Source organism: Heliangelus exortis, chromosome 2 (genome assembly GCF_036169615.1).
Source record: "Heliangelus exortis chromosome 2, bHelExo1.hap1, whole genome shotgun sequence".
Taxonomy (NCBI): domain Eukaryota; kingdom Metazoa; phylum Chordata; class Aves; order Apodiformes; family Trochilidae; genus Heliangelus; species Heliangelus exortis.
Window position 1 is genome coordinate 97948984 of NC_092423.1, and position 14582 is coordinate 97963565.

At 37.3% G+C, this 14582-nt stretch overlaps 1 protein-coding gene across 1 annotated transcript in view; it reads right to left on the reverse strand.

Moving 5' to 3' along the window:
* The window catches only part of CEP192 (centrosomal protein 192), a 79884-nt gene that overhangs the window by 26386 nt on the left and 38916 nt on the right, over positions 1-14582 (reverse strand). Inside the window, exons 27-37 of the mRNA XM_071736903.1 lie at positions 12908-13781; positions 11002-11150; positions 10113-10343; positions 8558-8683; positions 7519-7653; positions 7254-7317; positions 6505-6644; positions 6291-6383; positions 4130-4245; positions 2477-2644; positions 593-683 (exon numbers count right to left, since the gene is read on the reverse strand). Of these exons, the coding sequence (XP_071593004.1) occupies positions 593-683; positions 2477-2644; positions 4130-4245; positions 6291-6383; positions 6505-6644; positions 7254-7317; positions 7519-7653; positions 8558-8683; positions 10113-10343; positions 11002-11150; positions 12908-13781 (2187 nt within the window). The remainder of the gene's footprint in view (positions 1-592; positions 684-2476; positions 2645-4129; positions 4246-6290; positions 6384-6504; positions 6645-7253; positions 7318-7518; positions 7654-8557; positions 8684-10112; positions 10344-11001; positions 11151-12907; positions 13782-14582) is intronic.

Consider the following 14582-nt stretch of genomic DNA (forward strand, 5'->3'; position numbering starts at 1 on the left):
GTGACTACAATAAGAAAATCATAGTAATGACTTACTTTACTAGTAACCCAGAATTAATTTATTCAAAACCTGAATTAACTCAGTTGGCAATATATTTATGGCTGCAATGCTTAACACGCAACAGAAAAGAACAAGTCCAAGATACTTTCTACTCCCACAACCACATCAGTGCTTCTCTGTTTAGAGCACAGACACTTTTTGTTTTCAATCCAGAATAAAGTAAGGCTGAACTTAACCAACACTGCATTAATTCCCTCTCAACTAAGATTTAAACCCAGAACCTGAATACCTGAGGACAAAAGGGGATATCAATATGTGCGCACTATGTAACAAATCTCTGTAGTTATGGTAATTCCCCAAAATTTCAGTTTTTCTTTCTCCCTCGTGTACAACAAGTCCCTTGGAGTGAGGCCTGGAATCTTTCCAGCAAGAACTGCCACTGACTGCTGTTCTACACAGCTTAAAAAGCTGTCACACAGCCTGCTAGACATTGATATTTATAAAGAGAAAATCACTCAGGGCAAAGACCTTTATCACAGCTGTATCCTGAGAGTTGTCATAAACACTAAAGAGAAAATTCCATGATTGTTACCTGAAAGCAGTCTTGATCTTGGCCTCTGATCAACAGTCTTAAATGCTGGGTTTCAGATGAAGAGTAATTTCTTAAAGTTAACTTCTGCTGGCTGAAATATATGAAGATTAGATATATTGTACAGCAACTGTATATTAACTACAGATGTGTATTCACAAAACAATGAAAATGGGATAGTCAATTTTTAAATTACTTTGGTTTTAAAATCTCCTATTGGGCTACACTCGAAAGTTACTTCTGTATTCTCAAATTTTTAGACTTTACAATATTATATACCATTACACACCAACCCCCATACAGCAAAATGACTTCAAAATACCTGTAAATGCAACTTCTCTAAAGTTCAAGCATTGCAGTTAACCACTTAAGCTCTTAAAGCAAGTGGTTGGGTCCATATAAAAATTCTTTAAAGAAACACTTTAAGACAGTTATAATTAGATTAGCCAGAGCCACTTAGTTATGCAGATAGAGACTTGTGAGTAGTCTGCCTCAGATTCACTGCCACAGCTGTAAAGAACTAAATTAAGAATAACTTTTTGTGTACTTTTCAACAATGTAGTAACACAGAATGCTATGGCCACAAGGCATCATCTGGTTGACCAAAAAGTAAAATTTTTTCCTCTCCAATATATCCTGGCATTGACCAGGCTTCTGATACTCAGATCCTTCCTTGACAGAGGAAGGAAACCTCTCCAGCACTCCCAGAGTGATTGTCTTTATCATCATAACAGGTCAAAAAATAACAGAAGGGTGTGACAAGCCGTATGAACTGGTAACAAGATAAAGGAAGAGGAAAGATCATGCACTTAGAATCAAAGCAGAGCATAGAGACAGAGAAAAGTCTCTTCCCCAGTTTTCAATGGCAGACATTGTTTTGTATTCTGTTTGAATAAAAAAGTTAAAAATAATTTCATCTTCCTAAAGCCAAAAGTGAACCAAAATTTATTTTCAGGAGGAACAGAAAATAAAAAGGTAGCAGCATACAGGGAAGAGAAAGTGATTCCTAAACACCAAAAACTACTGTGCTAGAAATACACCACCTTAAGAAAGCAAAAAGTAGGTATAGAGGTATCAGAAATAGTTCTTAGCTACAACCATGGATCACTTTTAAATAACCAGGGAACTTTTTGAACCAGACTGTTCAAAAAGGTCAGTAAAACCAACAGTGGATTAGTGCCTAAAGTAATAGTACAAGTTCAGAGATCTGCAAAGCTTGCAGTCTTTACACACAAAAGCAGAAAAGTATATCTAGACAATTATGAACAGTTTCAGTAAATCATGGAATACTGAAGTTGTAAACTTGAAACTAAAAAAGTTCAGACAAGAACTAGTTGGAAGGATAATGTAATCATGATTAGGAAAGCAAAGGATTCTCCAGCACGATAGCTTTTAGCATTCAAATGCATTCAAATTAATTAATTCAGGGAAGTTCAACTTGTGCTATTTGGATAGTCAAATTACAATATGAGCCTGGATTCTTATAGTTTTAATGGATGAACTTAAGCATAGAGATTTATTTCTAACATGAGGCAGGTGTAAAAGGAATAGAATCTTTCCATCAACTTGCTTGGAAAATACATTCTATTAAATTTTTACTTATATAGTACTTATGTAATCTTACAAAATCAGATACTACTCTAACAGTAACTAAAGAGTCTTCAAAAATACAAAAAGATCAGAGAAGATCACTATTTGTTTCCAAAAATTTCTTGAGCAAAACCAACTTGTAATAAACTGGTTCTCTCAGTTCAGCCAAAAAATAATTTAGTTTATCACCTGTGGATTATTAATGTGAACAGGGACATTAAGAAAGTTTTACTTCAAGTGTCATGCGAAATACTTAACATTATTTCCTATATTAACAGCTGCCCAGCTTATACTTACACTGATGCTCCAAGTGTTACTCCCCCCCAGACAATGTACTGCCTGTTGGAGAGAATGGGTGGGATGTCTGAACAGCCTGCAGCAGGTTTCTTTTCCTCAGACTCTGCCTCACCTTTTATCACCACTTCATACTGAGGCCCAGATGGCAGCACAGATATTTTCAAAGTACTTTAAAAACAAAGAAATAAATGTAAATCCCACCACAGAACAAAATTAGACGATGAAAACCAAACAACTGGGAAAAAAAATAGGCCTTTTTAAATTACCCTCTTGATGGCAAAATACAAATACAATGAAAGACATAGAGGTGCTGGAGCATGTCCAAAGAAGGACAACAAAGCTGATGAAGGGTCTGGAGAACAAGTCTTATGAGGAACATTTGAGGGAACCCGGGGTCATTTAGTCTGGACAAAAGGAGGCTGAGGGGAGACCTTATTGCTGAAAGAGGGTTGCAGCAAGGCTGTCGCTAGTCTCTCTCCCAAGTGAAAAGCGACAGAACAAGAGGAAATGGCCCCAGTTTGTGCCAGAGAAGGTTCAGACTGGAAATTAGGAAAAGTTTTTTCACCAAAAGGGTTGTCAAGCACTGGAACAGGCTGGCCAGAAAAAGTGCTTGAGTCACTGTCCCTGGAGGTATTTAAAAAATGTGATGCTCAGGGACATGGTTTAGTCATAGAAACAGCAATGAGAGGCTAATGATTGGACTTCATGACCTTAAAGGTCTTCTCCAACCACGCCAGTTCTATGACTCTATATAGCTGAACTTTTATTTGACTATGGCAGCCAAAATTAATACTTTTGATCCTGATCTATGCTTGAGTTTTTGCATATGTAAAATAGAAATAACATTCCCTTGTCTCAGCAGAGTGCTGAAGAGGGAAACAACTGAAGGGGCTGCCGAAATATTTAAAGCTTTGCTGTACTTGAGAAGCAAGTACTACATAAAAGGCTTCAGGGACTTAATTTATTTACATTAGACTAATCTCAGGACATCTGTTTATCTAGCTACTAGAAAATATTAGCTACTCACAGAATGCTAGAGGTTGGAAAGGACCTCTGGAAATCACCTAGTCCAACATTCACCTAGAGCAGGATGGTGGCCAGGTGGGTTTTGAATGCCACCAGATATGAGATTGAGACTCCACTACCTCCCTGGGCAGCCTGTTCCAGTGCTCTGTCACCCTCACAGCGAGAAAGTTCCTCCTCATATTCAAGTCTGTACTCATTGCATCTTGTCCTATCACTGAGCACCACCGAAAAAAGACTGAACCTATTCCCCTGACACCCATCCTTTAAGTATTTACAAGCATTGGTAAGATGTCCCCTCAGTCTTTTCTCCAGACTAAAAAAGACCCTCAGCCTTTCCTCAGAGAGATGTTCTATTCCCCTAATCACCTTTGTGGCCCTTCGCTGTACCCACTCCAGCAGTCCCCTGTCCCTCTTGAACTGGCTCCTTACACTACATATAGCAAAAGAAGCAGGGAATCTATGGAACAGGTGAGCCCTGGCAAAAAGCTATTTTCTAATGAGTGATGACTCTTTAAAAGGACTAACAAAAACATCTAAAGTCAAAGTTTTCTTTGAAGGTAAATTTTTCAATTTGTTCATGACAAAAGTAGCTCTGCTTAAGACAGGTAGCATAAGGTCAGTTGTTACCTTTCCGTAGTCATAACATTTTTTGGAGAAAACAGGACAGTCACTTCTCGTTCTTCTCCAGGAAGAAGGAAAAGATCCTCAGGTTCAACAGCAAAGCAGCTGTCTTGATATGATGCCTGAAAGTGGTCAAGGGGAAAAGGGAGGGTTTGTTATTATTTTAAGGGAGTAAGCACCTTTACAACACATAATACAAGTTGGTTGTACATCTGTTGTACATACAGCTCCAACAATTCAAATGCCCTGGCACCTTTTAGAATTTTCCCCATAACCCTGCACTTAACTCTTTACAAGAGTTGAACACTACAGTTAAAATACCTCCAAAAGAGGCATCTTAAGACATCAGCTGTGTATAAAACACTGAAGGGGACATAATGCTCAATTCTTCAAATCTCTTTAAGTAATACATGATAATTACCAATCTCATAAGTGGTACCAATTATTGCTGGTATTAATCAGTATCCCATATCATCAAGTTATTGTGGCACTAGTGATTCTAGTCATGCATCGTATTTCCATTACTTATGTTCCAAGAAATTATGGTCTCAGAACCCTCAATTTTTTATTTATTTTTTTTTAAATGTAAAAGCAGACTGATTGCTGCTTCTGTTGACTTAGAAATGCTAATTGCAAAAAGACCAGGTTATCTTTCTGTATGGGACCATACTTTCCATTAATCTCAAGAAAATTAAAGTCAAGTAAAGTGATCATGTGTCTAAAAAGAACTTGCTTCATATTTGAGTGGGCAAGATGTAGCTTAGTTAAAATATAAAAATGTCTCCCAATGCTAATATCTCTGTGCTCTAAATGGGCTTTACTCCACCTGCTAATTTACACTTGTTGTGCAGCACAGACTTCACTACTTTTACATACATTAAACACTTCGTAAAATAAATGTTAAAAATCAAAAAGTGATTTGTTGAAACAAATATAACCAAAGCTCAGCAACAGAACTCCCACATGCTTTTTCCAATAGCTAATTTCTTCATTATCTTTTATTCTCTTTATAGAATCATAAAATCATAGAATGATTTGTGTTGAAAGGAACCTTTAAAGGTCATCCACTTCAACCTCCCTGCAGTGAGCAGGGACATCTTCAACTAAGCTCAAAGCTCCATCCAACTTGGCCTTAAATATTTCCAGGGATGGGGTTTCTACCACTTCTCTGGGCAACCTGTCCCAGTCTTCCACCATTATCACCATGAAAAATTACTTCCTTATATCTAGTCTAAATCTATCCTCTTTCAGTTTAAGACCATTACCCTTTGTCTTATTGCAACTGGCCTTCTGAAAAAAGTTTCTCCTCATCTTAGTTGTAACTATCCAACTCCTCATCCACCAAACAGTCCACCCATCAAATCAATCTTTCTCTAGTTTTAAGAGAAAGATATTATGGAGGACGATGCTTCCCTACTTCAAGATCTCCAGGCTCATCCCTGTTAGATTTCAATGTGCTCTAGTGCAGGCAACACATCTCAGAGCAATGGGCTGAGGGCCCCTGCTGACACCCCATCCCTCTAACCTTGGCATGTCATCCCACACCTTGCCATAAGCAAGCTTGATGTTATCTCCCTACCCCTTCAAATCTCATTTAAAAGCTCTGTCAAATGAGACCCACTATCTCGTGGGCAAAGACTCTCTTCCTCCTTTGAGAAAGGAGTGCCATGCAGGCCATGCCATTAGCAAAAAACTCAAAACTGTGGTGGTGACACCAGCCATAGAGCCATGTATTAATAGACTGTGTTTGTGTGTTCCAAGGCTCAGCTCTAGTTTCAAATAAAATAATTGGAGGCCTACAAGAAAGCTGGTGAGGGACTTTTTAGGATGTCAGGTAGTGCTAGGACTAGGGGGAATGGATTCAAACTAGGAGGGTAGATTCAAATTAGATGTTAGGAAGAAGTTCTTCACTATGAGGGTGTTAAGACACTGGAACAGGTTTCCCAGAAAGGTGGTGAAAGCCCCATCCCTGGAAGTTTTTAAGGCCAGGCTGGACAGGGCTCTGAGCAACCAGATCTAGTGGGAGGCATCCCCGACCATGGCAGGGGGGTTGGAACTTGATGATCTTAAAAAGTCCCTTCTAACCCTGAAAATTCTGTGATTCTATGATTAAATACAACATTAACAGCACAGAGCTTATGATTTCAAAAGGAAGAAACCAACCTACCTTAATTTTCAAATATACACTGATGTTTCCAGCATTTTTCAATGGCAGCTGCTGTTTTGCTGTTGAACCCACACTAGTATATAGGCTTATTGTCTGGAAAATTTAAAGAAGTGAGTATGTATATACATATATTGAATAAAACCAAACATTATAAAAGAAATTGGCTAGGAAAGGCAAGATATTATTAAAAAGCACTTCGTTAATACATGCAAACCTGCAAGTTCTTTGGAGCATGTATCCTTGCTGTTCCAACTCTTGCTCTGAGAGGAATACTTTTAATAATACTGCTGGGTCCTGGACTATCCACTTCAACATCAACTCTTGCCAAGAATTCATCCGCTGGACAAAAGGAATCTGGGAACAATTGCATGAGTAACAAAATCAAGTAAGTTTGCCAGCAGCAGAGGCCATTCCTTTATACACATCTCACTTCAGCTACTGTCCAGTCTTAACATATTAATGTGGTGATACTAACCCTCCCCATTAGGCTAGCAATACTTTCTTTTTTCTTTTAAATACAGTCTCACAGGATCTTAAAATTTTTGCCTTCCTGTCAAATGCAACTATCCCTAAAGCAAACAAAAAAACATTTTAAAATATTAGTCAAACTAATCAATATGTGTAACTATTTCCTATTTAGGAAGCCAAGAAAACCCCAAGGGTTTCTTCAAATTTCTTATCTATTTTGCAATCACAATGTTTCCTTAAGTGATGATTTAATTCTCTCAGCAAAAGAAGTAAAGCAAATTCCACACACCTTCCAGTAGATAGCTGCTTTGTACATCTAGAAGATTAAGACAAAAGTATTCCATCTCTTTCAGTTACTAAAACTGAAAGAGATACCAAAAATACTGGGACACAAACCAAAGAGAACATTTAATTTAAAATCTGCAGCCTGTTCCTGCAATTCTAATACATGCATACATTAAAAATCTAATTTTAGTTGAAATTAAATCACTATACCTGAACAAGAAATTTGTTTCTTAGGTGCATGGAATATAACCCAAACCGTTAAAGCTTCAGGATCCTGAAAAAGAAATTGGTTGACTCCTCTTACAGGGGGATTTACTGAAAAGGAAAAAAAAAAAAAAAACCACCCCACAAATAACAACAAAACTCTACTGCTCAAATAGGTTGACTCCCAAAAAATCATTACTGTCAACACAGATATTGAGAACTGCCATTTCAGACAGCAAGCAACAGAACCAGTCAACTACAAACTACTCACTTGCCCATCACAGCTTGCATGTATCACATGATTCACAACTGATGGGGCTGCTGCTGCATCCATCTGAAGCGTTTGTTCACTAGAAGGATTAACTGGTTCCTTGGAAAAAGTGAAGCAAGGCCAAGCTACTGCACTCTGTCGAAGAAACAAAGTGTTAGATCTCACCATCTCTAAAAAAACGCTGACAAAGCTGCAGAATACAAGGCAATTTCTGAATAATCAAAGTAGTCTGGAAAAAAGCAAAGATTGACCTAGTTTTAATTTGCATGCATTAGTCCAACAAACACTCAAAAATAGGTAGAAATCCTTCTGCATTTAAAGGAGACAAGCTAGAAGCTGTTAACCTTCAAGAAATTTGGTTGTTTGAAGACCAAGCATCACCAGTCACCAGGATGACCTGATCCACTCTCAACATAAGACCAATCCTTTCTTATCCCCCCACAACTGGCTCTTCCCACAGCAAGAAACAGCAGCCAGTCTGGCCAAAACTCTCAAACCTACACTGCCACAGAAACACAGGGGAACAGATTGGAGCCTGTAGTGGGGGCTACTACTGTTTAAAGGGAGACAAAGCAGATAGAGCAGAGTCCTGCTCTTGCTCCTGCAGAGGAAGAAAAGAATATGTTAAACTTGCTATAAAGCAAGTCTGGCAGCTTGTTTGAACAGCAAGATGTTCCACTTGAATGGTAGATAATGTCTCCACCTTCTCAGAGGCAGAAGGATTAGGCAACACAACCCTCTTACTATATGCTGCTCTGTGCTCTCAAATCAGGCAACTCAGAGGCAGCAGTACATGGCTGGACTGTAAAAACGTAAAGAAATAAGGAAACAAACAAACAAAAAACTCTAAGCCACTAAGCAAAACTCTACACCTATCCCAGAAACATTTTTGTTACTACCATTATAGCTAAATCAGATTTCCACCTGCAAAAAAAACCCCTTGAGAACCTGACATCTAGTGTCCAGGCTGTTTCTTAATGACATATATTTAGTACCACAAGAAGTTAACTTTGACATGCAGGAAGCTTACTGTACTTACAGCATTAATAATAAGTCTAATGGGAACAAAAGCATGGGTTTTGTTGATAACTTTTAGTGGAAGAGCCTTCCAACTGCCAGAAGTCAAGTCACCAAAATCCAGATAATCTCTTTTTCCTGTTTCCACCTAGTTTTAAGGCAAAGCAGAACTTATAAGGAAGGAAAAAATACAAAACACACTACCATAGAAAAGCACCTGGAAAGTAAGGACATTTTTCAACTATTTCATCCTCTTAATGCTAAATCTGCATACACAACTCTTGCCAGAGGTAGGAGTCCCCTTTGATATCAAATGGGGTTACACCCTATTAGCTATCTCCCACATATTTTGTCTCAAACAATTAAGCCAATTTTAGTGAAATATTGATCCATACAAAGCCAGTGGACAACCAAATTTTGACTCACTGAAAATAAATTTTAACTGTGATTATTGCTAGCAAGTAGAAATGTCAGTTTTAGATAGAAAATAAGACTAACAATTTAAAAGTCAAAAAAATAACTAAGTAGCAGTTAAACACTTAAGTGACCTGCAGCAAAGTACAGCTTTTGTATGGTACTTCTTCAAATCTAAAGAATATAACAAGACATACAGATACAGCATAGGGTTTAATTTTAATACAAAGCAAGTTTGAATTAATTATACCATGATGAACACAGAGAGTGATGGATTTTGCCAAGCTTACGTATTAAAAAATACATCCAAAATTAAAATAATTCATAAAAGCAGCATTTAAAAAACTATCCATTCATGTGTATTCAGCTAAAATATCAGTTTAAAACATATACTTAGTCCAAAACGGGTAAACAGATCATGTTAAATGGAAAAAAAGTCAGCAGTACTAAGTGACTGAAAATTTAATTTTGATCAGCAATGTCAGACTATCACATAATTTGTTCAGTCTCCTCCAAAAGTATCGTCAAGCTTCCTTAAGAAGCCACTGATTTCTACGTGCAACAAAGAACATTTCTGCCTGTCCACACTCTTAAATTTAGGACTATATAAAGGCAGATTACATAATGTCACACTGTCTCTCCCATTTGGTTGTTATTCATTATAAGTAGTAAGATAAAGCATTTTATACATCCATTTACTTTTCAGTTCTAAATAGTCCAAAATAAGAAAATATTCTCCAACCATAAATAATCTGAATAAAACAACCAACCAAGACAAAGCCTACTTGATGTAAAAAACTAAAGAAAACCTTACAATCAGAAATAAGTGGGTTTTGTTACATTTTAATGCCCAGTGGCATCCAACATATCAGATACTTAGAAAGCATTAAATGAAATTTCATTTATTCTTTTAATAATAAAAAAGCAGTAGCTTTCTTTTTCATATAGGTACAGAACACTTCATTTCCATCTACATTCTTTTCCTTAAGTAAAGCATTCTAGATTGTTCATGAGTAGCTGATATAACTTTTTCCTACATTCCATACGTAAGAAATCCCAAGGTTTTTTTAAGGAAGAACTTTGCATTCCTATTCCTTTCCAGCGTCATTCATAAAATTCCAACAACAAAGAAAAAACCAAAATCACAATAAGCAGCTATTTACCTCTAAATCAGGATTTTCAGCCACTGCTGTCAGAACCACCCTACTTGCCAAAGCTTCTGCCTGAATAATTGTCTCAGCATCTGCAGAAACTGGCCAGGATGAAACATTGAGAATACACTGAAAGATTCCCGAATGAGAAGGTAAAAACAGTATTTTCAGATCATTGGTAGAATAGGGTTCTACGATGGTTTTGTTCTTGAAAACCAGACATTGGTATTTCACAGGATCCATCTGAAAAACAAAACCTCTGTCACTTTCAGCAGGCCTCTTGCCAGAGGACAGCTTCTTTCAAAACACTACATTTATCTGGCACCATTGCTCAACACACACATTTTGTATATATCTTTGCTCCATATTAATTATTACAACTTCATGTTCCTCTTTTCATCTCACTCAACTGTAGGCATTTACTTTTAATCTAAAGAGCTAGATACATCAGCCTGAAAGTTGCTGGGGTTTCTTCCCAGCATCGAGTGAAAGATTAACTTATGGATTACAGTATTAATTATATTTGAAAGTGAATTAATAAGTAAACCCAATTTTAGAGAAAGAACAGCAACAAAATACTTATTGCCAATTCTTTTTGGTGCTTTCTGCTGTCAGAAATGTGAGGAAGAGGTATGGTGGAAGAGTAATGGAAAGGTCAGCAGCTGGAGGTCACCAATGTGCTTCTAGCACAAGTGACCAACTGCAAAATCTGGCATTTACCTCCCTATGCCTACTCACTGGACTAAGTAGCCAGGTAGAAAGAGGGCAGCATTGCTTTTGTGCATATTAACTGTAAAATGGGGAAAATTTACAAATCTGTACAGAGGACTCTTAAATTTACACGTGACAACAGATAAGCATTACAGCATTATTTATATAACTTTATTTAAAAAACCCTTACCTTTACCCCATTAATTGAAACACTGAGTATTCCAATGCTGACTTGTAACCACCGTCCAGTTGGATTAAAAATGTTAAGAACTGCCTGTGATGCAATTCCCACACAACAGGCATTAGGAATCTTCAATTCTTCAGGCACTTTTACGTGTCCTTTTGGAAGATAAAATGCCCACATTTTATTCCAAGAACGCAGAAAGAAATCAGCACTCAAGCTGACAATTTTATAAACTCATTTGACAAATACTTCACTATGGCAAGGCAATGTTTGAATCCTGCAATTTTCATATTTTCCCCAAGAACTCAACAATTCACTTGTTTCTAGTTTGCATCTTACTTGCTTCAGAAGTAAGGTTTTTTAGGTTTTACTTCCTTACGTAGAACTTAGAGTTCCACTGTCATGAAGAAAAATACTTATGGAAATAGCACATCCCTTGCAGACACTAACCCACAAAGTATATATATACATCTCAAATAAAATAGTTGGTGATCATAAGTTAATCTGTACTAGCCCAACTCAGAATATGTGAACACCAGTATTACAACTTTCAAACATATACATCAACCAAAGGAAAATTTTTTTTAATCAGAATGTAACAACTACCTAAAAAGGCATTCAGACATTTTTTTGCCACAGAAAATACCAAGAAGGTTTTTGCTGTAGAAGTGCAGTCACCTAAAGTTATTACCAAATCAGAAACAAATCCTACTTCTACTATTTTATTTCCAGGTCTTCTAAAATATTCAAAGCAACTCTTTCAGAGGAATTGCCACATTATAATGACAACTCAAAACTGAAATGGAGGTAAGGATTCTCTGGGGATCCATCTTCATTACATCCAGAAACCCACTAATCAGTACCCATGTCAAATTTCAATTCTCAGAGACAACCACCTGAAGCAGTTTCAGTCACTTGAGCAGCAAGCTTTATTTTAAAGCCATACACCCTTGTTGCTCTCCTGAAAAGAACATTCACTGCAGATATAAAGGTGAAAACCAACTAAGACTAGCATCCCTGGAAGTTAAGTTAAAAAAACTCAGGTCAGCCAAAAGTGAAATTTACCTGAGAAATATCATAGGCCTATCTAGTATATCTAAACCCTAAAAATTACATATATCCAAAGCAGGCAAAAAGCAAGACTGTTCAAATTTTACTATGTTAAAATGCACTGGTCAAAGACAAAACAATCTACAAACTGTCACAAATTCAAACCTTCAACCCCACTATATTGCCATTTCATACAAAAGAATTAGCCAGAAAAAAGTGTAGCAAAACCAACTAATGAAAACAGCTTAAAAGAACTCTTTAAAATGACACACTAATTTGTAGTGCTTAGGTTTAGAGACAAGACAAAGCACATAGAAATAGCAGAAAGCACAGAAGGCACCTGGGAGCTTGTCCTTCCCCTTCCTAGCTAGAAAACAGCACAAGCCCTCCACTCTCATCTTTGGAGTTTTTGGCTTCACTGATTGCCAATACCAAGTTAGGTTAGAGACAAATATGTCATTTACTTTGAAGATAAAATACAACTCAATGTCCAGAGCATGACTCTTCTTGCCTGGCATGAACTGCATCTAAGATCTGTCTTCCTATTAAAAAACAAAAAACAAACAAACCAAACCAAACCAAACAAAAAACCCCCCACAAAACTACTGAATGCTGAAGAATGCCAAAATTCTTCAATAGTACAACAAATTTCTTTCAAGACCATTGCAGGGACTGCAACAATAGATACTGAATTCAAAGAATGTCATTATATAAGAAAAATAAGTAATACAATTTTTTAAATTACTAAGCATGTATGAAGAGTCATTTTGGTTACTTTTAGTAGTCAACTTAATTGTATGTATTCTAATATTAACATCACTATTATCATCCTTGCCCACAGCTGTATTTTAAACACACTCACCAATACCAAGTGACTTTGATAACTCCCACTCTTTTCTACCAGCTCCAACAGATTGTCCAGTACATGATTTCATATTTAAGATATTCTTGTTCCAGGAAGCAGATTGTTGATTACAAAGCAAAGCTGTCCCCAAAGGGCCAGGACCAGTATTTAGACCCAAAGGAATTCCAACTGTAAGTGGATTCTCAGCATGTCCTGCTGGGATACCAGGACAAGGAAGTCCTGCTGGAAGACCAAAACCTGCAGAGTTGCAGCCATGAAACTGAGACAAAACTGCATTTCCAGTAGATGGTATATTTCCCAGATGCTGTTGTGCAAACGGAGTTGCAAGAGTATGTCCTGTAAGCAATGTAGGAACAGAAGAAATTGCTTGGCTCTCAGAGGTAGCGACATGGGGCTTGAAGCTTGGAATAGGAACATATGGTTCATCTGATGGGTTTTGACTGAATGGCATATAAGTGTTTAATCCAAGATACATGGGTAATCCTTGTCTCTGTACTTTGTTTGTTTGATCCTGCCATACCTCTTGTGCATCAACATTAAGAGAAAGTGGCTGGAAGATGCATTTACTTGGTAAAGCTGGTTTAACATGGTCTAGCTCTTTAGCATTTGCTGCTACATTTGAAGCAACAGGTGCAAGCTGCTTTTTACTCTTTGGAACACCTTCTTCAGACAGTTCTTGACTCAGTACATCATCAGGTTTTGTTTTAAGACCTGCAAGTTCATTTTCTTCCAATTTCTGGTCAATACTAAGCAGTGCTTCTTTTCTATTCCTTTGACATGAGTGGTCTTTTAGATTTTCATTTGGATGTTCCTGTGAAGGAGTTGGGCTGGCTCGAATTATCGTTGTGCTTAGTTCACAAGTATTTTCACTCTAGTAAACAAACATAAGATGGAGTATTACAAATTTTAGAAAAACAAATAGGGTTCATAGAACAAGACAGATCTTAATACCAGTATTGCCACCCAATACAAATAATCAAGTTTGCCAAGTCTTCTCTGAAGACTTTGGTAACATCTGTAGCTCCTCACCTATAAAAAGAAAACATGACTTCAACCTGTTTGCTGCCTAAAGCCACATTCTAGCTAGGTGTAGCTGGGATGAAGCTAGTTTTCTTCACAGTATCCCATATGGTGCTGAAATTGGAGATTTGTGACCAAAACAATGTTGATAACACACCAGCATTTTCGCTATTGCTGAGCAGTTCTCACATAGCATCAAGGCTGCCTCCCTTTCACACTCTGGCTCTCCAGATAGTAGGCTGAGGGTGAGCAAGTGATCAAGAGGGGACATGATCAGTATAGCTGACCCCAATAGACAAAATCCATGCCATTTAATATCACATTCAGCAACAAAACTGTGGGAGAATTTCACAGAAGTAACCACCAGCTGGGGTGAACACACCACACTAGGCATTACATGCAGCTTTGATAACTAACTGTGTCAGGTTAGAGTTCCTAGTAAAAAACTAAGGGCCTACAAGCAGTAAGTTACAGTAACATCACAGATGAGACTTTTTTCTGTTGTTCTCAAAAAAAAAAACCACCACAAAACCCACACCACACAAAAAAGCCCACAAAAAATTACATCTCAACAGAACACTAAAGACATAGTTGCTATCTTTTTAAGAAAAAAGAATTTTAAATGGGTGGCCCTGAACAAAATAACTCATCA